Consider the following 21,212-nt stretch of genomic DNA (forward strand, 5'->3'; position numbering starts at 1 on the left):
AGACTTCCAGTATACTTGGAAAAACTTTTACGTAACTTAGCTTGTGAAAGGATTATTATACACCAACATACTTCCTTTTATCAGCTTACTTACTTAATGTAAAATAGTCAAACCTATTTTATTCCATCATATAATAAACCTTATATAAATTTCCTTACTGTTGCCTATACTCAGGATGACACCTCCCCCTCATTACCTACTTCCTCACTTAATGAAATGATGACTCCCAGGTTTATGAATTACTTTTCTTTGTTGTGTTCTCCAATTCTTTCCAAACAATGTTGTGACAACGCTTTCCTATTAACCGTAAAAGCATCAGTGTATCACAGCAGAGTTGAAGTTTTGATAGCTGGAAACTACAAGATTCCATAGTGATAGTGGAATTTAACCATGAACAGTGTTATGGTATAGATATGAGATGTCCCCCATAAACTCATAGGGGAGGCAATGTAAGATGTTCAGAGGTGAAAAGATTATGACAGCTGTAAACTAATCAGTGGATTAATCCTCTGATGTGGATTAAGTGGGTGGTAACTGTAGGCAGGCAGGGTGAGGCTGGAGGAAGTGGACCACTGGGGGTGTGCTTTGGGGGTTATATTTTGTCTCTAGTGAGCAGTGCTCTCTGCTTCCTAGTTGTCACATCCTGAGCTGCTTCCTTGTGCCACATCCTTCCTCTATGATGTTCTGTCTCACCTTGGGTTCCAGAGCCATGGACTCAGATGACCAGGGACTGAACCTCTGAAACTGAGCCAACATAAACTTTTCCTTCTCTAAGATTTTCTTGTTGGGCCTTTTGATCACAATCACATAAACCCAACTAAAATAACCAGCCTCTGTAGGACACAGATCTGAAGAGCATAGACACAAATTAAGATAAAATGGAATGGTCACAAGAGTCCTCCCCTCTGACAACCTCTCTTGATGCTGGGAAGAAGATGATTATCTGAAATGTCACTAAGCTCCCTCCCATTCAAATTATCATTGCTGTTGATATATGGGGAAAAGACCAAATTCTGAGATAAGGGCTTCACTAAGTGTCAAGTGTTCACAATAGAAGTGAAGTGTGTCAAAGCAGAAGCAGATGGAGCCTCGGTATTTCATACAATGCTCTGCCATGCTGGAGTTCTCAACTGTTGGATCATTTTTTTTTTTTTCCCCACTGCACTAGTGTTATAACTCCTCAGCTCCCACTTACAGCTTATGGCTATGGAGCTGAGTCAGCAAAGACAGGAATCAGCACATGATTCTAGGAGATGTCGAGGATTACATTACAGCTTCAATGAAGTCTGGACATTATAATTCCCTTCCCACTTCTGTCCTCTTCTTGTATTTCCTGCCATGCTCCTCCATGAAGATGTTCTTTCTAACACAACCAAGCTGTTACAACAGTTTTCATGTTAGATTTAGATTCTACTACTATTTAGATTCTATTACCACTTAATAGCTGTGTGCCACTGAACAAACTACTTAATGTCTCTAAGGCTTATTCTCCTCACCTGCAGATAAGCCTGTCCTCACCTGAAAAAAAAAAAAATATGGGGGAAATCTATAGCCTCTCTCACAGGGATGCTGTGGGGGTTAAATAAGATAACACATCTAAATGCTTCAATAAATTATTTGTCTCTCCTTTGATATCTGTTTCTTTCCAGATTCTTAGTACATGCCTTCTGTGGACCCCTGTTGGATTAACAGATTTAATTTGATTTAATTAACAGATTTAATTGGATTAACAGATTTAAATGACATTTTAAGGTATCTTAATTTTCCCACACTTTTCAGTTAAGAATTCAAACACTCCACAACTGACCCCATTTTTTATGCATCAGCCAAATCAATTGACTGTATTACTTGACCACTCTACGTCTCTTTTGCACTTTTCGCATCTTGGGACTTTCACACTATCCCTTCTTCACTCCCTAAAACCCAAATTACTCTCTTATTCATCTATCATCTATGAAATTGCTAAGTATCTCCATCCTGCCAAGCAAATATGAAAACCTGACATGTTGCCCTAAATTATACTTCTTTTATACATTATCTCTCCATTCATGCTTCTCAAAGGCATACCCCATATTCACCTTTGATTCCCCCATAGTACCAGTTATAGACCTTTCCACCATAAAATTTCACATTCACTACTTGTTCATAGATTCATGGACGGATAATGCTGATTGCTATAATAAATAGCAAGTTAGTCTTAGAAGACATCTGTATTTGTCTTGACTACTCTTTGGTTTTGTAGTACAGTGTTACTACTATTAAAATAATAGATGCTGTAGCAAAAATGAAATTGGATAGTTCTTTCCAAACACATGTGGATGCAATATGTCCACGTGGGTGATGTCAGGTTCCATGAAAACATTTTAATTGTGCAAAACATTAAAGAGTTGGCAATGTCAAAGCCAACTCTCTTTATACTTTCCCTGAATGAAAAAGTTAGTTTATAATACTCTAATATGTCCTTTATATAAAAATTATTCAACTTGAATTGCCTGCTAGGAATAAAAAGTTACTAAGTTTTGGGCTATTATTAAAAATGGAAATTTTTTCTTACTAAAGAGACTTTCTTGATTATTAGCCAATATGCTTCTCAAATCAACAGTTCTTATACCTAATAATTTTTAATAGATAATGGTTTTAATTTTTTTAATTACATGTTATAGCTAGACCTTATTGTGCAGTCTGAGAGGCTGTTTCATATAAACGAAATTTCTAAAGATCCAATAATATATGCTTTAAATGCACTAGCTAATGGAATTCTTTAACAATTATTTTGTAAATAAAGTTATTTTTAAATCAAATAATCATTATTTTTTTCATGTTAGAAATTTAGATTTTCATTTAGTAGGGTTGCATTAAAATAGTACCACATGTACTTTTGAAATTTCTAGCTATAGAATATCTATAACATTCATTTTTTTCCCCTAAATGCCAAGTTTACCCTAAATAATTTTAAGGGTTCATTTATCTCCATTCTTAACTTTTTAAAAAAATGACATTATTTAAAATATTTTTTTAATTTTTAGTTTTTTTTCAATCACTAATTTATATAGTAAAAATTAATATATATTATATATACTTGTACTTTTTAAGAGCCAGGGTCTTGCTATATTACATAGTTGATGAACTCCTGGGCTCCAGTAATCCTCCTGCCTCAGCTTCCCCAGTGGTTGGGGCTATAGTATAGGCTCTTGCTACTATACCCAGCTCCTAATTTAATATTTTCTCTTACCAAACTTGAAGTATGTCTTCATCCAAGAAGGATGATGTGAATTGTATTCATTACAAGCAGTCTTAGCTGATAGCTTAGTTAGTAACTAATAACATATTTTTAACATGATCATGCTAGTTTAGTATCAGTTTAGCAAAGGATTACTTCTTCTCTAAATTTATATCCTATGAAAAGATATTAGTTTGAGAAAAATATTTATATAATATCATCAGATAAAGTTATGTTAGTAAGTCTCAATAGTAGTTGCAAAATCATTGAAAGCATAAACTATTTACAGCTTTAAGCTTCTAGGTTAATAAAATCCACACACTCATAAGCACACATATACAATTCCACCCATATTACACATGCTATTTCAAAAGAAACATTAGTAACAGGCACACAGATTTAAATATTAAGCAAGTTGTTTTTATCCATTTAAGAAAAAAACAAAAGCAAAGAAAAGCTTACACTCCAAGTTCCTCTAATGGTACCTGAATCACTAAGTGTTTCCCCATCAACAAAATGGTCCCCAAACTGTTTTAAAGCTGTACAACATAGAAGTGAAGATGAGAAAGATGATCCTCAAAACAAAATATGGTATGCATACATGGATACTGGAAAATTAGTTCATAAAGTATAAGGATAGAACACAAAATTATGATAAATATGTGCATCTGATAACTTTGACAATACTTTTTAACTTACTTATAATAATGTATTTACCCAACATTTGTTCATTCTTGTCCGTCCTGATTCTTTTATAAATTGAGACAACTCAATACCTATCAGTCAATAGGTGATATAACAAATTGGTTCCAAAGAAAAATATCACAATTAAAGTTTTACCTGATTTTATGTTGATGAACCTAAAAAATGCTTTAGTATTTCTTCATAAAACTATAGTATTAAGCCTAGTACCACCTTTTAAGGCAATAATTTTCAAACATATACATTTTTCATGTATAAACATTTGGCAATGATTTTTCAATCATGTACATATGACCAACAGTGGCACCATTGAGGCTAGGTTACATACTTTATAAACTGCCTTTGTGATTTTTTAGTAGCAGATTTTTTTTTATTCAAGTGGACTATTATATGAAAATTCAAAATATAAAACAAAGTCGACTTTCTGGTTTGAAGTAGAGGGGCCAGAACTCCAGCTCTGGCAAGATGCCTCAAACTTACCCTAGGCAGATCCTAGGACGCCTTTTAGAAAAATGAGCTTCCTAGGACTTTGCAATCTACTGCCTTAGATAATTTTTATCAACTTTAAAACTATAAGATGCATCTTTTTTTACTTAAAGAGCTGCTTATTTATGTTGGATTCATACCATTTGCTGCAGTGCTATTTTTAAGCCTTCACTATGGCTCTTTTCCTCTGGATTTAATATTTGTTCTGTACATTTGAATCAATCAGAAAGCAGAGATTTCTTAATATATCATTAATGAAGAATACTTTAAAGACTTTAAGGCACTTGAATAAAAAATATTTTAACATAATTAAAATACACATTATTAATAATTGTATTACCAGGTAGCTCTTTTAAAGCATGACCAGTTTTGTTTCTTTCCACTTTCTGCCAACTGTCATTTAATACATATATTAAAAACAATGAAAGGAGAAAATAGACTGATCAGTCTTTCCTCCCTGCTCCCCCACAGTGGCAGAAGTAAACATATTGAAACAAGATGTAGAAAGAACTTTGAATGTTAAATCTAAGTGTTAAGAGGTGGCCATCCCCAGCACTGGGTTGGTCTCTGTGTGATAATGTGACAGATGTCATAGCAGTTCAAATAAGTCTTACCTTCTTCATCAGAAACGTCAAGAACCTCGGTCATCGTTTCAGGAACATTTAACTTGTGTTTCTCTGTGATGGTCTGAAAAGACAAAAATCATTAGGACTTCAAGTTAAAAAAAAAATCAAACAGAAGATGCAAAGAACAATGGAATGGATCATACTCGATAGCAGCATCAGGCCCAAATGCCCCATCTTATCCAAGTGTACCCTGTGGAAACCTCTCTTTCCTGTGAAAACTCATCTGTTCCTTCAGAAGAAAAATGATCTTTGCAGTGAAATTATGCAAGAGAAGGTTTATTATTTGAGTTCTCATTTAAAAAGTAAATTCTTTAGTGATAGCGTTAATAATTAGTCATACTGAGAAAGCACATTAATGCTTTCAAGGCTTCTCTAAAATGAACTAAGTGACGTTTCTAGAAAAGCTTTAAAAGGAAGCAATGAAAACATGCACTTTATTAAAAGCAAAGCCTTGGGAAAGGAAGTTGTAAACAATGTGAGCCACATAAATTAACTTGAGCAGATAATGTGACATGTCCTTTCTGGATTAGAAGATCAACGGTAGAGAATCAGTCAAATTCTCTGTATTTCACCACAATTCTGGTATGTTCTTTATCTGCCTTCCAAGATAGCACCCAGAGTGGTCAGATGTACTGCCTTTCCCTCCTGATGTGTGGCATAAGGTTGAGACCTATTTATTTATTTATTTGGTACTGGGGACTGAACCAGGGGTGCTTTAGCACTGAGCTATATCCCCAACCCTTTTTATTTTTTGAAACAGGGTCTCACCAAGTTGCCGAGGCTGGCTTCAAATTTGCCATCCTCTGGCCTCAGCCTCCCTAGTCACTAGGTGTGTGTGCCACCTCTCATGGTCCTCTGAAGTTTCAGGCACTCATGTACTCATGAAACATTTTGAGTGCAGATTGCATAATAATCATGCTAAACACCTAAGACACTACAGTGATTAAAAATAATAATAATAATAAATTATCCAGCATAGAAAGACAAATACCTCATGATCTTACTTATATGAAGAATCTAAAATAGTCCAACTTATAGAAGCAGAGAGTAGAATGGTGGTTACCAGGGGCTGAGTGGGCCAGATGAGGATGATTAGGGAGATGATGTTGAAAGAACACAAAATTTCGGTTAGACAGGAATAGTAAGTTTGAGATTTATTACATGGTGACTATAGCAATAGAAACAATGTGTTGTATTCTTGAAAATTGCCAAAGAAGTAGATTTTAAGCATTCTCATCACCAAAAAGGATAAGTATATGGAATGATGGATATATAAACTAGCTTGATTTAGCCATTCCAGAATGTATATACACATCAAAGCTTCACATTGTGCACCATTAACAGGTACCATTTTTGACAATTTACATAAATAAATAAAACACATGTACAAAAAAGAATAAAAATCTAAATCTCATGACTAAATGTCACCTAAATATCACTAAATATTCCTGAGTCTCAAACCTATATCTCTAGTTTCTCCATTTAAAATGTATTAAGTGTACCACTTGGCAGTCATGGGAACTTTAAAAGGAAAATTCCATGACATTAGTAAAATCTTCAACTAAAGCACAGAAGTACAATGAATAAGTTGTCTATATTTTCTTTAGGTTTCACAACATAGGTATCAGAGATTGTTTTAATGGCTATAATAATCCTACCACCAATTCTTTCCTTTCCAAAAGCAGCAGAGAGTGGCCATACCACCCTGAACGCGCCCGATCTCGTCCAAAAGCAGCAGAGAACTTCAAATATATTTATGAAGAATTCAATTGACTGTCAAATTAAACTGAGAAATTAGAAATATATATATATATAATATGTGTGTTAAGAGGGATTGATTAAAATCTTTATGTGATACTGCATAAGTCTTTTAGTGGCTCTCCATTTTCTTCAGAAAAAATAAATAAAAAAATAAAATGGCTCACAAGACCCCTTGTGATGTAGTGAAGAGGGACTGACAGGGAGGCCCCATGTCTCACTCCGTACTATGACCATGTTGGAAGGCCTGTGTCACTGACACACAGGTCAGGTTCTCTCCCTGCCACACCGAAAGTTAAATGACCACACTTTTATTATTGCTTTTACTATTTACAAGCTGCATTGTAACCTAACAGTAATAACTGTCAAGTAATCCATCATTTTGAACCAAGCAAGAACTTGAGCTATTCCAAAAGGGTTTTCTAAACCATTAAGGTAGAAAAAAAGACATTCAATTTATGTGTGTAAATACTGAAGTGCTGGGAATTGAACCTAGAATGTCATGCATGCTAGGCAAGCACTCCACCACTGAGCCACACTCCAATCCAAGATGTAAATTTTAATGGTTTTACTATCAAGTGTTCTTTGCTGTGTTATTTTAGAAAATTTTGTTTATTTGCTTTCCTTTCTTTCTCTTTTTCTTTCTTTTTTTTAATAGTGCTGCATATTGAACTTAGGGCTTGGGCATGCTAAGCATGCACTTCTCCCCTGAGCTACCAGCCCTTTTGAAACCTTTTATATATATTTTTTTTTAATTTTTTCTTTTTATAAGTATAAGACAGTACAGGGTTATGTTCTCTTATGCCTCAGTTTTTCCACATACTTTTTCCTCTACCAGGATTCTTCTTCCCCATCTTTTCTTGGCTCATGTTAGACGAAACTTCCTTAGAGAAACATTCCTGGCCCTCACCAATTAATTCATTTGTTTATCTCTGTTCATCTGTTGCTATGTACTCCTAGAACATCGTGTGACCACATCATATAACTGTGTGAGCCTTATCTATTTATCTGCTCCCACATAACATTATGAGTCATTTAAGAGGGAAATTATTTCCAATATGTACCTCCCCAATACATATTGAAAAAATTGATGATATGAAATTATGCAAAAAATATAGTTAAGAGCCATAAAAATGATTAAATAGATTTTCTTTGGGGTAGAATCATAGTTAAATGACTAGGAAGAAACTGAATAACTAAAGAAAATCTTACAATATCCAGAGAAGGAAAAATTGAAGCACAGAATAACAAATTCAGCATGCCTGAATGTTTCTTATGATGTTTAAATAATTCCATAGCATCTTATTCACTGAAAGCAAATGTTGCAGGAAAGACAAAACCATGCATCCAAAGTTCCGGAGAAGAATAGGTGTTGAATAAAGATTTGTTGAATGAATGAACTTAAAAAGACTGTTATACCATTTGGTTATTATTTTAATATTGTCAATATGGGTTTATAAATTTAACACAGATAAATTATAACCTATGTTCTCAATTAGTTGTATTCAACTCTAGCTGCATATTAGAATTATTAGAGGGATTTAAAAAAAAATGTTGTTGCTTGGATCATATTACAGACCAATTGAATCAGAATCCCTGAGGATAGGGTCCAGCTATGGGTATTTTTTTTTTAAGCTCCTCAGTTAGGTAGGCAACTTACTTAACACCACATTCCTGAAGACATTCTATGATTCATGTATACACCCAGCAGTATTTCAGATGCTGTGAGGAATATAATCATATAAAACTGCCAAAGAATGAATTTGCAAGAGGAATGATCATCTACTAATAAAAATTGAAGAAAAGTAAAATGGTCATCTATCACATCGGTAATTTTTTTTTTTTTCATTTGGGTGTATTGTGTAGTTCAATTTGAGATTCATTTTCCTGGACTGGAGAAAGTGTATGTGGAAGAATGATTTTCATATGAAATACGGGATGGAGACAGCTATATTATGACGTTTTGCTAAAAGTTTTTTATTCTTTAATAATAATTATCTAATGGCAAATAAAATAATAAAAAATGTGAACTTATATCTATTGAATTCAACTACACCACAAAGTCCTTTTTTTTTTTTTTTTTTTTTTTTCAGAAATGTTCTAGAGTATTCATCCTTCCAGGTAAATATTTCTTCAAGAGGATGATTCCCCATTCAAAAATAATTGATGGAGATACTTCTTGAATGACTGCCTCCTGGCAGTCTCAATTTCTATTTTCAGATGCTGATAATGGGATTATATTGTATTTGTACTTACAAAAATTGAAATAATTAATTTGCTTTAGTCTGATCTTTGAATGTTGTCAAAGTTATTATAAGCAAATGTATGTGGAAAGATAAAAATCAGAACACAGTAATCATCTTTGCCAAGGGTATTTTTTTGTATATTCAAAACTCCCTCTTGCAATATAGTAAAGATAATACCCATTTGTACACAATGTTACACTTGGCCTTTAGAAGGCTATCAATAAGTGTTGTTGAATGGGTGACAAATAAGACTTCCTACTCATGAGTAATGTAATGAGAAATGAATATGTGTTTTCTTTTTAAACAAAGTATCCTCTGAAAACTCAATTATTGAAACATAAATATGATTGTATGCAATTACATCTGAACAGTACATGCAAAACAAAGCTATAATTAAATGATCATGTGCCTCTCCTTCTGCTGTAGAAACAAAGATGCTATGGTCAAGATTAGAAACTACTTTAAAAGTTAAAATGAGTAGTATGCTCTGTACAAATTTGATGGGATATAATTAAATCAGATGACAAGTTTTTATTACTTACCATAATATACAGAAAATGTAGAAAATAAAGCATGAGCCCTTAACATGATGTTTTATAAATGGTGGTTAATATCTGGTTTGTTCTATGAAAAGAAAAAGTGTGCTTAATTGACCTTTACTTAGCCATTCCCCAGTAAACCATTTCTTTTATGTCACATATTCATTAGACCACAATACAATGACTGATCTTGACCACTATGTCACCTTCTAATGCTCACAATCATTGCCTCCCATCAATTTACAGGCTAAACTTGTTTTTGTTTTCAAATCTACTTATACCAATCACACATGTGGATATAACTTTTGTGATTAAATTAAATACTATGCAAACTTTTTTCTATACAAACTAAGGTAAGTACTCTGCAAAGTCTCAACAAAGGTGAGTCACCAAAAATAACTGCCACCCAATAAGTGTGACTGGGATAATTCTAACATACTGGAAAAAATCTGACAAACATTTAAAATGCTTCTCCATTTAGTATAATGTCTCCTTTAAAAAATGCATATGTTATGTAAATATCATATGCATATAGATATAAGGCATATACACATGTACAATATAGTATATTATTGAGTGTAATATAGTATATAGTATGTAATATACATAATATAGTATATATTATTCAGCCATTGAGTCCAGAACCTTATTCACAGAAATGATGTCACATAAAAAGGTATCAAATGACATTACATTTATTTATTACATTGCCAGTTTTATGACTATCTTGTTAATGGACATGGTATCAGATAAGATTTAGGACTTGGGTGCTTTACACTTTCCTAATTGCTTGTTAAAAGACTGCTCCAATTTTCAAATGAAAATATATATCATATCACTTATATCTGATATTTTTATTTCAGTAATTGATTAAGTAATTTATGCTCTATTTGCCAATGATTATATGCAACACAAAACATGATGACTCTATACAAATAAAAGGAATTGATAGCTGATCAATAAGTAGAGGGATGAGTCATATCCCATACTTTTTCCAAGCTGCCTTAGAAGATTGGGTTTGCCAGCTTCTGCTGCCAGAAATGTGTCCCCACCACTCTGACGTCTATTCTGGCAAACTCAGAGTGACTGTAGCCTCAGGAGAATTCTAAACGGTCTCATCTTCCCTGCTGTGTTTTTCAAAGTAAAGTTAGAAAAGCAAAGGTTAAGGAAACAAACCACGATTCCAAAATGTCTCAGAAATCCCTGCAGCAGTAACATTTCCTTTATAAACTGATGCCTTACTTTGCCTTGTGCACAATGATTTCATTCATACTTTGGAGTAAAGAACTCTGGAAGGAAGAAAAGCAAAGGAATATTTTTTTTCTGATCCAAAGAGAACTCACATGGCTGCTCAAATGGCACATCATATGAATCCAACTGATGTGAAATCCGTACGTCAGCTGTGTAGCTGTAATGCAGCTAGTATAGTTAAATAGTAATAACATCAAAATAGATTTTATTAATTTTACCTAATTATTAAACAGTCTTGTGCTATTTGCTATCACCACATACTAAATTAATTTTGGTGAATCTACAGACTTGAGAAAATGATACTGAATATGATGCTCCTACCAAAATCAAGAAAGGATGCTGTTTTGGGGGGTAGTTTTTTAATAAAAAATTATGTAAAAAAATAGTTCCTGTACAAAATTCCTGTTAGGCTATTTTTCAGCAAAACCAAGATCAGTTAGCCAGAGTGGTTAGAAATGAGGGCTTTGGGATCCAAAGACCTAAACTTGAATCCTAAATCTGCCCTCCATGTCTGGCATATTTTTAACCCTAAGTATTAACTATTATTTTTAATAACAGCTTACATGGAAAATAAATTATGTGGAAAAGAATGCTTGAAAATCTCTTCCCAAAAAGAAGTGTAATATGAGAGATTTTATAGAAAAGAATAAATTCTTATTTTCAACTCTTTACCCTAGGTTCCATTTCACAAAACAAACTCACCATTCTATAAGAAATCAGAGAAGCAGAAAGTAAAGACAACAGTATTGAAATATGTATCCATAAAAACACCTGATTAAAGGGGGTACTTATTTATTTAATGCTGTCAATGACTTTTTATTATTTTACTTGAACTCAGAAATTATGTCATGATTTATATTTGTTTATTGGCTTTTTACTTATAAATTTGAATTCTGAGTATAGTGGGTTATATTGTTGATGTCTTGATTTTTGAACTGTGCTCAGCTAGAATGTGTAGAGAATAACAGTTAACAGGAAAAATAAAACAAAAAACTCACAGAGGGTTGTATAGGAAGCTGTCATCTCTCTCTAGACCTAAATGTGGTTTGGAGATGACCTCTCAGTACACCTCACAGTCTGATTTCTGAGAAGGTATCTGAGAACTTGTTTGGAGACAGTAATTAGAATATTTAGAGCCAAATGAAGAAAGCTAATTGTTCCTCTTTAAAAATTCAAATCTTTATGTTTAAAGTAATTTGAAACTTTGGAACTGAAGCTGTAAGTTGCATAGTGCTCTTGATGTAAAAAACCTTACTTCCTTGTGGAGTATAAATCTCATTCTCTATTCCTGCTACTATGAATGACTTTCGTACAGCAAGGAGCCTAGTGCATATTTTATATCCAAAAAACAACGAAGGAATCAATTACTTAATGAGTGGAAGAAAAGCAGGTCCAAGACAGCAAAAGAGATGCAAGTTTGCCATCTAGTGGAATTGATTTAAAAAAAAAAAAAAAAAGTACATACATGATTCCCAGAGCATGGAAAAAGAAATAGAGTTGACAAAAAAACACTTCTCACAACAGATGTGCTTGGGTAATCTTGCCACTAAAGACTTCATTTGTTTGGGATGTGCACAATGCTGAAAATGTGCCAAATAAAATGGCCTAAGTGTATTGAACCTTAACGTGAAGATTATCCTGGGATGATAAGTCATATAGTAAGAAAAAGCAATTAAAATTCAAATTAAGATTTAGTCATACAAAAAGAATTCTGAATGTTTTTACCAGCTAGACAGGTTCATCCTGATTTGAACACTACAGAATGTATACATGTATCAAAACATTACCTGGACCCCATAAATATGGACATTTTTAAAGCATCTTCAAAAATGGTTTTAAATAAAAATAAAATTTTAACATTAAAAAAGGATTCAGCCATATGTAATGACCTACAAAATATGCTGTTAGGCAGTGATAAGATGGTTTTACTCCTATATAATTTATTAAAGCTACACTTTAAATCTTTAAAAACATTGTGGTGTACTGGCTAAAGGCTTTAAGATTCTGCTGGAGAAAATGAGCAGTCCTATTCTCTCCCATCTAAATTCAGTCTGTATCTTGCAGTTCATTAATAAATCATACTCCACTCTATTTAAAATTGCATGTTAAACCAACTTATTCCATCTACTTCAGTGGATGTCAATAGGGACTTTCCATCACCCTGGAAAGCAAAATTCCTTTCTTTTTCCTCCCATCTATCAAAAGAACCAAGCGTTCCAAAACTCATTTTGCATCATTTACTAGAACCTTCTTCAGAATCCTTTATTTGTTGATTTATGGTTTTACTGTCTCTACATCTAATGTTTTACTGTTGTTCTAATTTTCTATTTTACAAAGATAAATTGAAAAGTTATTGTTCTTAGAGTTTGTGCTGAAGTGAAAAAGCTAATACGCAAATAAATGCAAATATAATAGCATTTCCACTTCCTGCCAGGAGCCCCCTCTGAGGGGGCCTCCTTTAGGCTTCGCTCCAGCTGAACTGTACAAGAGCATTGGGACTCATGATTGTCGGGTGTTCACTCTTCCAGAGTTTCTCTGGCAAAGGCCAGTAATCATCACTGTTTGCTAAAGAAATCAGTTATTGTGATAAAAGGGTGGAAATTTAAAAATCTACTAAGAACATGGAATTTTCTTTTTGAATAAAATAATCAGAAATAAGAAGAAAAGTCAGGATCAATTGTTCTCACTGACAGTGCATTTGACTCCGCCAGGGCCAGGAGCACAATGGACAGGAGGGTCAGGATCTGTCCATAGGCAACCTGACTTCCTGTGTTTGCTTCAAGAAGTTTGCTTCAGAGTGTGCTGCCACTCTGCCAGCAGTAGGTGTCACACACAACTCAAGGAAAAGGGCAGAGGCACCAGGAAAAAAAAAAGTTAAAGAAGATACTAAACATTATAAAACTATATTCACACACATTGCGTGGAATTACATTGAGTAAAAGAAGCCAAAAGTCCCGTGTCCCTTGTGTAAAGCATTTGCATCTGCATACTTCTGTGTATGTTCTGCAATGCATTCGACCAAAGTTCAACTCTAAAAGCTTCAAACTGCATGAGTGGAAAAGTATGTGGCTGGAAAACCAAGAAGACAGGGCAGAAGCCCATCTGTCACTTGTACTCACTGTGGTGGTGGTGGTGACCTCCTCAGTCACAACCTTCAGGGTGTCGACCACGGAGATGTAGCCCAGACGCTTAGCAATCGCCAAGGCAGTGTTACCATTCTGAAGAGAGTGAAAGAGGGGAAGAGAGTGAGAAATGAGAGGGAGGACTGAGATGTGAGCCAATGAGATCACCCGCAGCTCTGCATGAGCCAGCATTTCGTTCCAAAACAAGGCACAGCTTAGGAAAATCACTAGTTTTTACCATTACATCTAAATCTGTCTTTGTAACTTCTTTAGACTATAGCCCAGGTCACCATGGTAACACAACAACTTTGCATCTGCCTGCTCTTTTTAATAAGAAGCACTTGGTGTTTTAACCCTGAGGTTGTCAAATGCCTTCTACAAAACGGGACTGGGCTTAGGAAAGTACCTCTTAGATCGAAGACAATGCCTCCCAGAATTGTTAGGGAACACCAGGTACACTTGCTCCTCACTGAGGTCAGGCCATCTGGTGCAGGTAAGATGCTACCATAGGGAACACAGTAACATATTCAAGCTACAGCTGTGGAGGAGCTTACTATGCAGCAAAGTAACAGAAGCAAGCAATTCAGGCTGCCTGGAGACCAACTCCTGGGATCCCAGTTTGTTTAATTGCTCCACTTAGTTTACATTTCAATGCTCCACATCCCAATGAGCTTTGTCTAAGCCAGCAGCCCAGAAACTGAGCTCCCTTAAGAAGGCAGAGAGGGAGGGGATGATTTGCTCACACATCTGAGAGCCAGCTGTAAGCAGAGTCCTTCCAGCAGCCCAAGAGGAGGGCCCCACTCTCCAGAGAGTCAACTGAGTCTGGCCAAACTGTTTCCCTCCTGGGACCAGCACTCCCAGGAAGTCACACTGATTTCTGGGAAGGGTTTTCTAGCAATCTGGGACTTTCCACAGTCCGGGAGCTCATTTAGGGAGGATACATCAGATCTTAGGTCAGACAAGAGGACAGCAGGACAAGGGGGTAGGAAGAAGAAAGCTTGGTGAGAGACAGTGGTGCCTGTCTTACCGCAGTGGTGGCGTTGGGCTTGGCTCCATGCTGTAGCAGGACATTGATGATGTGCGTGTGACCCTGCTGGGCAGCCTGGTGCAAAGGTGTGTAGCCATTCTGTGGACAATGATGGCATCCATTTGCAGAGGAAGAAGAAAAGTAGGTTAGCCTTCATTTTTATTTACAACAGAACTATTAGGACACTTTGTTTATTTGGAGCCAATATTCCCAGCAACCTATTTCTCAGCAGCAAACCCTCCCTCACACCTTATGGTCTGCCGAACAAAGAGAAGAGACTGGCTTATGAAACACAAGATAAACAGACTCCAAATTATAACTATTATTACATTTTAACCAATTAGCATTAAAAATGGGTGGGGAGGAGATTTAAAATAGGAAAGGGCATTGTCTCCATGATCTCTCCCCTAGGCAACAGGAAAGTAAACTTGTTTTTAAACCAAGGCAGCAAAGGGTCACACAAACCCTGTTTGCTTGTGACTTCCCTGACAGAGAACCTTTGGGTTAACATTTGAGATTCTATATCAATAAAAGTAAATTCAAGTCTCATATTCATTTTAGTGTACAGCTTTGGATATGCTAGAGAACACATGTTCTTGGAGGTAATAAGACATCACTGGAAGCTGAGTGAACCACCCTCCTACCCCCACCCTGCAAAAAGTCTTTGAAAATTAGGTTTATAATATTCAGGTCTAAATTTTCACTCAGATGAAAACTCTGTAATCTAGGATTTGTGAAGAATTGCTGTTAAGTTTGGTTTGAGGCCAGTCTTGCTCAGAACTGTAGTGGGTGGTTAAGTAGTACAGGTTAGTTACTTATTCACATTAATTTTAAAAGCTGCACTAGAATCTCAGGAAATACAACAGTAATAGCTATCATTTATTGAGCATTCATTTTGTGCCAGATACAGGACCTTAAAGTTTTGTCTCATTATCACTCTGAAATGAGAGTGCTTGGGACACAGTAGGCATTTCATAAATAATGGTGGATTAAGTGAGTGATGAACAAATGACTGAATAAGTAGATGTTTCTACTCATTTCAAAGATAATGAAACTGAAAATAACAGTTAGGTAATTTTTCTAGTCATTCCAGGTTTAGATCCTACATGGCAGACAATGACAAGCAGTGGTTATCAGAACTGCTTTTTAAGTCTACTTGCTTCATCACTGACAAATTTTTACCTATGTACTTCTGATGCACTTGTGCTGGACTAGAAGTGCTGAGAGGCCCATTCATATCCTAAGCTTGTAGGAGTACATACATCCCTTTTATCCAATGTCACTGTGACCTCATGATCAACATGCATATCTGCTTATCCTGACAATACAAAGTGCTTATTTATATACATGGGTGTCACGTGATTCCTTCTGTACATTCACCATGGCCTTTCTGTCCATAGGAATGTTCATATGTGTGAGAGTCTTGCTGGCTGAGTGTCTTAAGTCTAGCACAGCTGTGTTAGATAGAAGTCTTGAGCCTGCTTTATAGCCTTACAATGGAATAATCCTGGGAAATCTGGAAATATAAACCAATTACAGGAACTTTAAGAAACCTATAGTTATTGCATGGATCCTGCTCCCAAATGAGCTAATCCATAGATATTTCAGGAGCATTAAGCAAATGATATTTCTTTTCCTAAAAATTCTTCCTTTCCATTGTGTTTACAATGTTCTACCCAACAAATTGAGTTTATCCCTTCAGTATCACCCAAATTAGTTCATTTGACAAGCATTTACTAACCAAACAACGGAGGATATAAATTAACATTATGTATGATGAATTAACATATTAGAATAATATAAATTAATATATATTATCTGTACATATGTAAATAATGCCAAACTGAGATTAATAATTATGAAGTAACAATCTTGCTTTAGTAATTCATAGTATATGGAGCCCTCAATGGACATTATGACCAGGGAAATGTCTCTCAGGCCTGATTTAAACCAATCTTTATCTAAAGCCTCTGCTGAGTTAGGCCATTTGCCAGGAAAGTTGCAGCAATTTAGAAATATTTACAAGAATATTAGGTTGAAGATTAATACACTCTCATAGGCTATTTCTGGCTAGTTGCTGTAGACATACCCCCTAATTAGCAAATCTCCAAACCTCTCCAAATACCAATTTTCTCATTTGTAAAATAAATATGGCCAAGATATCAAGTTTGATGAAGGAGCAAATAAGTTGTCCGTGAATTACTTCTTAGTTACAAATTTATATGAAAATGCTAGCAAACATTGTTTTGTTTTGCATTTTTGCTTTTTAAAGAACTCTATAATCTTTGCAATATATTTTATGAAGAAAATATTCTTTAATTGCTGTAGTTCTAAACCTTCTTCTCAAGTTAACTAACCAAGTTTGGTTTGCCTTAAGCCAATGTGACAGGGTTTCTAATTCTAATTTTAAGCAACTAATAGCTCCATAAAAGCAAGTGTACTTTTGTAAATCTTTTATACCAAGTTATGAATAGTTGGGGAATAAAAGCAATACATATTTTTGCTTTTTCAAAGCAATAAAACAATTCTTTAGAAACTATGGTTACACATGAAATGTCAGAAAGAAAATGTAATTTCTTCTTCAGAGAGATCATTCTATATGAAAAAATTCTGCAGGGTTTATTAAAAGATTTACTTTGAGGTATGTATCTATCTAAATACCTGACATATATGGTTCCAAATGCAACAGTGAAAATTTCATAGTCCACCTTTAAAAAATTAAACGTTAAAATGAGATTTTTTCTCTCAATTTAAAGTCCATTTGATATAGATCTAATTCCAGGGAGACCACAGATATTGTCTAGACAATATAATGATTGTTTTTAATGTCAGAACCACCTCAACAACCAAACACATAACAAAAGGTATGTTAAATATTTTCAAGCCCTGCCATCATTTCATTGAATTGTTGCATTTGTACATTTCTGGGAAATATCTTCATTTCAACAAAAATATCTTTCCTGGAATGCTTAAATGTGAACTAGCTCAGCAAAAATGGTCTAGGAGCTAATGTCTAAAAACTCATATGAGAGCTTTTAAATAAGTTTCAAAGTCAAATTTCATGAAAACTCAAGAATTGGTCAGGAAATAGACTGCAACTGTTCTTGCTAGGGTAAGACTATAGGTTTTAATCTAAAATGTTACAGAACTCTTTGTAATTTACAAAATAAATTTGTTTAAAATTAGCTATAATATGCTTATGTACAGACATGATTTTGTTTCTGCTGCTGAGAGGATATGAAAAGAAACACTGACTTATAAAATTTTTATGTATTTCTAATTAGTAGCATCTTGAATGATGGCTTTGAAAACTTCTAAATGTGCTTACAGTAATTTACTTGAGCTGCAATTAGGAATTTCTGATATGTGAACTTACAGCAACAACATGCAGATATTCCTTTGGACCAAAGGACCTGGAGATGCAAGTTACATTATGCATAACAGCAGTGCTTATATGGTGGATTTCTCTTCAACTTCAATCAAGTTGAGTGAACTGAATTGTGGGGTGATGTTCTGACCTTGCTTTGTTACATAGGAGCCTTCAAATTCCTCTGGGGAAAGCCGTTGGTTCAAGTCAGCTCTGTATTATCCTTGAGAACTTCCAGCTCAGGGTTTAACACATTATTGTCCTACTGAGCATGACCCCACAATGTTCCCAAAATGACAGAGTTTATTAAAAATGAAAGGCGTGCAATCTAGGTTGCCTGGCTGCCCTTCTTCATGGGAGTGGACAAGGAGCTAGGGGTAAGGGGGCCAAGGCTCTGAAATCTGCCTGAACATCAGGGTGTCCTAGCAGGCATCTGTTGTGTCCTGCAGTAAATTGTTAAAGCAGCGTCAGCTACTTTAACTTTGTAACAGAAGCAATTCTGAAGCTAACCCACATGGCTGTCAAAGGTTATTAGAATGAAAAGTCTCAAACAAATACAAAACTACATTGCCTCTTCAAAATCACTTTAAGAAAACTAAAAAGGAAAAGAAAAAAGACATATTTGTAGCTATGGTAGCAAGTGAAATATCTAGATGGCAGAACCCTTTTGCTTATAGAAAAGGAAAATGTGTACAATAATTTACCTTGGTTTTTGCATTAACATTTGCTCCCTGCTTCAGGAGAAAGTTGACCATTTTCACATTTCCATAGTGACAGGCCACAATTAAAGGAGTGTAACCAAGCTGTGAATAATAAATAAATCATAAAGTAGAAGCATTAATACTCTAGTGGTTAATACTCAAAAGGAGAGGAACTGGGTAGAATTTCAGTTATTATAGGATGGGTTGAAACTCAATTTGATTATATAAATATTATTTAGCAGATTATATATGTATCCCATGGGTGCCAATATGGTTATGACCAGACCCCGGAGCACAGGGAACTTTATATCAGCAAGGCAGATCAGACTTGTGTGATTTAATTTGAAAAGAAGCTAAGAGAGATGCCCAAAATGATATCATCTAAAAACAGAAATGAAAGGGTGACTTTGATAGGACATTCAGGAGGAGACCCGGGGGGTGAAGCTAAGATGAGCTTAAAGAAAGAGAAAGAATTCAGTGGCTTGAATAGGGAAATGCATTTCAAGGGCATGGAGGTGAGCAAGCACAGGAGGAAAATAGTGAGCCATTTGGACAAGCTAAGGCAACAAGGGAGAAGGTGGACTTAAGCCTGCAAAACTAGAATCTTCTTATGAAGGGTCCGGATACCATGCTATCCATTTGGATTTGATTTCTTCAAAAACCAGGAACCACTATAGATCTGTTCTGAAGGTTTATACTTTAGAATGGACTTATGAGGAGTAGGGCAGGGGCTGGACTGTTGAAGATTACTGGAAATCATTCACGTCAGAATAGGTTGCAAGATGGATAGTGATTAATTTCACCTTTGTATGAGCATCCTGGTCAGCCCCATGCTTGGTGAGAATTTCAGCAACATTTACTTTGTCTTCTTGAGCTGCAAGGTGTAAGGAGGTGAGTCCACTCTATGGAGAGAATGGAATGAAAGAAGTATATTTGAAGAGGAAAATGTATTGCAACATTTACATCAATGTCTTGAAAAAAACCCCTGGAAGATGCATAGCTTCTTCCCAGAAACTGCAGTGTTTGATATCTCTAAGACAAACACTTTAAGTTAATATAATTTTTCATTCAAGACTTATTGTCTAAGCTAATCAACACCTCCAGCAAATTAAACTTTTCCTTTTCTTTTTTTATAATTTTTTTTTTTGGTTGTCGAAGAACCATTTATTTATTTATTCATATGTGGGGCTGAGAATTGAACCCAGTGCCTCACAAATGCTAGGCAAATGTTCTACCACTTAACCACAACCCCAGCCCCACATGTTCTATTTTCTATATTAAGTGTTTATAATGTAAGACTTTAAAATAACTTACCTTCAAAGTCTCCAAACAATATTCATTCCAAACCAGACTACTCCTGCTGAATCTATTTATTTACTTAAATAATTGATCAACTAAATACTACTGCTGTTGTATAACCATAGCAATACAATAATTTACCTTGGCTTCACCAATAAAATATCATACATTCACCAATAAAATATGTTCACCAATAAAATATCATATCAATGTTTAAAAAAATGTACTGGATAATAGGAAATGATTTCAGAGTAATTTTCCCAGCACCCAAAGAGAGTATAATGGGGTGTGTGTGTGTGTGTGTGTGTGTGTGTGTGTGTGTGTGTGTCTGGAGTTCCTCTTGACACTAAATTTAAAAATGTAACTATAATTTGCACAGCAACATAAATGGGTCAGTTTTATGTAAAAATATTTGACATGTATTAATCAAAGAAATTATTTTGTTTATTTGAAGATGAGGTTAAAAAATACAGTTATAAATTAATCAAAAATGAAGGCATCAAGAAAGGAGAGGAAGAAGTGATTTGCATCTCGCAGTATACAAGCAGCTTCCATTCAGCAAAATTGAGATCAAAAGAATATCTTTAAAAGTTAAGTCATTTGTATTAATAGGCATTTTTTTAGTTCCTTTCCTATATAATGAATTATTCTAGGCACTTGAATATAGCCATGAACAAAAGCTCCCCTTTACAGAACTTGCATTCTAGCTTATAGCATATTCATACCAAATGTTTCTCTCCTCCAACTATTCCTCCAAGACCTTATATATTCATCCTCTTTCTCCATATCCTACAGCTGTATACTGAGTAGCTACCTGTGCACTCTCTCACCCTCAATTCATATCCAGCTGAAGCTGGCAGGTCCTGTT

The 21,212-nt window shown here is 34.9% G+C and overlaps 1 protein-coding gene across 13 annotated transcripts in view; it reads right to left on the reverse strand.

The window, feature by feature from the left end:
* The window catches only part of Ank2 (ankyrin 2), a 652,896-nt gene that overhangs the window by 71,803 nt on the left and 559,881 nt on the right, over window positions 1-21,212 (reverse strand). For 11 of the 13 annotated variants that reach the window (XM_071614454.1, XM_071614457.1, XM_071614456.1 and 8 more), the window contains 5 exons: window positions 19,849-19,947; window positions 19,049-19,147; window positions 14,978-15,076; window positions 13,948-14,046; window positions 5,023-5,095 (listed from right to left, as the gene is read on the reverse strand). In XM_071614454.1, the coding sequence (XP_071470555.1) occupies window positions 5,023-5,095; window positions 13,948-14,046; window positions 14,978-15,076; window positions 19,049-19,147; window positions 19,849-19,947 (469 nt within the window). Of the gene's footprint in view, window positions 1-3,705; window positions 3,760-5,022; window positions 5,096-13,947; window positions 14,047-14,977; window positions 15,077-19,048; window positions 19,148-19,848; window positions 19,948-21,212 lie in introns of all 13 variants that reach the window. The other 2 variants (XM_071614451.1, XM_071614452.1) reach the window with 1 other exon arrangement.

Source organism: Marmota flaviventris, chromosome 7 (assembly GCF_047511675.1).
Source record: "Marmota flaviventris isolate mMarFla1 chromosome 7, mMarFla1.hap1, whole genome shotgun sequence".
In the NCBI taxonomy this organism is placed as follows: domain Eukaryota; kingdom Metazoa; phylum Chordata; class Mammalia; order Rodentia; family Sciuridae; genus Marmota; species Marmota flaviventris.